Genomic DNA, 3296 nt, shown 5'->3' on the forward strand with positions numbered 1-3296 from the left:
GGTTTTCATTTTTGGCCATATGCCATGGAGTGTGGTCCAATACAACACCCATGTTCTCCTCACTGTTGAACTTGAAAAACTAGAGATAATCATATTTAACAATAGAAGAAAAGAAATGGATTCTCCACCCAGAGAGAGAGGAAAGGCAAAAAGGGGGAGGGAGGAGGGATTAGGGAAGAGGAGATTAAGGATAGTCACTCTATACATATTCTCGTTTAAGGTCACATTTATCTGATTATTTACAAGCTTCCCTCTCTTGTTCGTGTAAAAGCATTAGCAGCAGTTTCTTTTAATTTTTACAAAACGAGGCCATAAACAAAACTCTAGTTTAATGGAGCTTGATTGATGTCTTGGAAAATTCCTCATCACTGTTTGATGCTACTACTTCTTTTAATTGTGAATTTTGACCTTACTGATTGTTAAATCAAGATTTCTCCCATATTTTCTGGTGATTTTCTTTGATATGCCTCTTTTTGTCTTTGATTTGCTCCTCGCTGCCTCTGTGTTGTCTCGTGCTGACTACTGACTCCATCATTTGTGAAAAATGGGTATCTTCTGCCATGTCAAGATGTAATTTTTGGGTACTATATTTTATATAAATTGTATAATAATGGAAAAGATAGAATGGAATGAACGAAAATGATGGAATTCAACTCATCAGGGGAGTGCTACTTAGGGCGTTAGGGGCGACTCAATATAAATTAAGACATGAAGCAAAAAGTTAAATGAGACATTTTAATTATAATATAATAATATAATGAATTTGTATATTAAATATAAATTATTAAAAAACACTTCTTCTCGTTTTTTTACATGCAAAATTACTAATTAATATTTGTATTCAAGATTTGAGTAAGGATGATGAAAAAAATAAGTGGCCTAAATTGTCTATACTATTGAATCGGCTGTGCTTGAGGCCACGTTAAAGGGTAATTAATCAATTGAAATTATGTATGGCATTTCTCTTGAATTTATATTTGCAGACAACTCATATAACTACACATTGGATCAAGATCTACAGTAGTTATATGTCAAATTGAGATGGTTTTTATATGAGAAGTGTTAGAACATCTATCTCGGTCCTTCTTCTATTTTATTTATTTTTTTATTTTATAAAATTAACTATTAGTTCTATCTTTAGTTAGGTGAATTTTATAAATTTAATGGTTGATTATTATATTTTTTTAAATATGGAGAATGACGAAAAACAAAATCAGGGTAGCTAGCATGGATAGGATCCCCTCAAATTAGAGGGATCTCCAAGACTCCAATTATCTCCGATAACCAATTTGGATAGTTCATTTTCATCCAACGGTTCGGATTGGTCCACTAAAATAAAATAATAAACTATTATTTTAATTAAAAAACTAAATCAAAATTAAAATAAAAAAAAAAGAGATGGGAGAGAAATGGTGGTTGGCCACTCTGTTGAGAGCCTAGGGGTGGCCAAAGGCTGGTTGTCTGGGGTGGCCGCGAATAATTGCGATTCACCCCAGGGCCATGGGGTGACTTCAACCATGGCCCTGGGGTGGCCAAGGACCAATTGAGGGTAGTCTAACCACCTCCAAAGGTCAAGGAGTGGCTTGGTTTGGGGTAGCCAAAGCCACCCTTAAGCTCTCAACAGGGGTGGCCGGCCACTACTTAGGGTGGCTAGCTACCCATTTCTCTCCCATTTCTTTTTTTATTATTTTAATTTTGATTTAGTTTTTTAATTAAATTAATAATTTATTATTTTATTTTAGTTGACTAATTTGGACCGTTGGATAAAAATGAACAATCCAAATTACTAATAGTAGAGAATCAGAAATCCTCTCTAATTGGAGGGGATCTGATCCAGCTAGCATTCCTATTCTACAGAAACTCTCTCACACAACATAATGTACGGCACCCCAATTGCTAGGATGCTAATTTCCGTGAAGAATACCTGAACACTTAAAAAAAAAAAAAAAAAGTTGGTCTAAGTACCCAACAGAAACTAGGATACCTCTCCGGTTTATTTCTCTTTTTAGACAAAAAATATACCTCTACTATAATGGATATTATCTAATTATTCAAATGAAAGAGATATTATCTTATTCAAATAAAATTATCCAATTTAAGTGGATAGAGAAATCCTCCGATTTAAATAAATAGGGTATTACCCAATTCAAATGGAAAGCATAAATCCTAATTCCAGGAAAGTACTACCCAAACGCCTCCAATTAAATCCCTTGCATTCTAGGGATTGCGTTCTGTCAGCTTCTCTCTCTGGTCAAGATGGTGAGGCAGCCGATACATTTCGATCCGAATCGTTTCTTTCACTTTTTCGCGTTATTTGGTTCTGCTTCATTTTCTTAGATTTTGATGGCTTCCTTGTAACTTGGAGTGTTCAGGTTCTTCAAAACGACATCGATCTGCTCAATCCTCCGGCCGAGCTTGAGAGACGGAAGCACAAGCTCAAGCGTCTCGTGCAATCTCCCAACTCTTTCTTCATGGTAATTATCCCTATTATTCTTTTATTCTTCAATTCTAATTTTTTTTTTTCTAGAAGCTTATTTGGTTTGAATTTTGATCAGGATGTGAAGTGCCAGGGTTGCTTCAACATGTAAGTTCCGCTCTTAATTCCTTGTGATAAAACTTGTTATGCTTATCTGTGCTCGTCATTTTTAATGCATTGGATTGCATGATTAATTATACAATTGTTTGTTTGTTTTCGAAATTGAACAATAAAATTTAAATAAATAAATAAATAAGTAACGGATTATAAATTGAATGCAGAACGACGGTGTTCAGTCACTCGCAAACGGTGGTGGTGTGTGGAAACTGCCAGACGGTTCTGTGCCAGCCGACTGGTGGGCGTGCTAGGCTTACCGAGGGTTGCTCTTTCAGAAGGAAGAATGATTGATTCATTCTGAGCTGTTTGCTTAGTAGAGTTCCTTTGGGGCACGCCTGCTTTTTGTTTAGAAATCGGTTATTACTTTAGGAACAAGTTTTGGACATCTTTTGTTACATTGTTGTTGGTATCTTAATTATTTTTGGTGAATTGGAGCTCGGTTTTGTTTGACATTACCAATTATATCCTTACCCTATTTGTCATGCTCGTTGCTTTTCTTACGTTGCGTTTTCTTATGTGCCTTGAAGTCTTTTTGCCTTGTAATGTTATTTGACAATCCCAACCAGTGTGATTTGATCGTTTTCGCAGTTTTACTTTTTAGGGCTGCTCTTTCGAAGTGGCTCTTGTTGAATCCTTTTTTGCACATGTTCTCATCATCTTTATCAGCTTGAAATGCTCTGTTAACATCTTAGAGGTACATTTA

At 35.4% G+C, this 3296-nt stretch overlaps 1 protein-coding gene across 1 annotated transcript; it reads left to right on the forward strand.

The window, feature by feature from the left end:
- Positions 1-2087: 2087 nt before the first annotated feature.
- Positions 2088-3093, forward strand: LOC132161629 (small ribosomal subunit protein eS27y-like). Its single transcript, XM_059571788.1, has 4 exons — positions 2088-2259; positions 2373-2474; positions 2556-2584; positions 2758-3093. The coding sequence occupies exons 1-4, from the start codon at positions 2257-2259 to the stop codon at positions 2882-2884; spliced, it is 261 nt and encodes an 86-aa protein (XP_059427771.1). The 5' UTR covers positions 2088-2256; the 3' UTR covers positions 2885-3093.
- Positions 3094-3296: the final 203 nt, after the last annotated feature.

This window comes from Corylus avellana, chromosome ca9 (genome assembly GCF_901000735.1).
Source record: "Corylus avellana chromosome ca9, CavTom2PMs-1.0".
NCBI lineage: Eukaryota > Viridiplantae > Streptophyta > Magnoliopsida > Fagales > Betulaceae > Corylus > Corylus avellana.

Bases quoted from the DNA above. Each gene is read 5' to 3' on its own strand.
- LOC132161629 (XM_059571788.1), top strand. The intron at 2,475-2,555 runs GTAATTATCCCT...AATTTTGATCAG, and splicing joins CTCCCAACTCTTTCTTCATG to GATGTGAAGTGCCAGGGTTG. The intron at 2,585-2,757 runs GTAAGTTCCGCT...AATTGAATGCAG, and splicing joins TGCCAGGGTTGCTTCAACAT to AACGACGGTGTTCAGTCACT.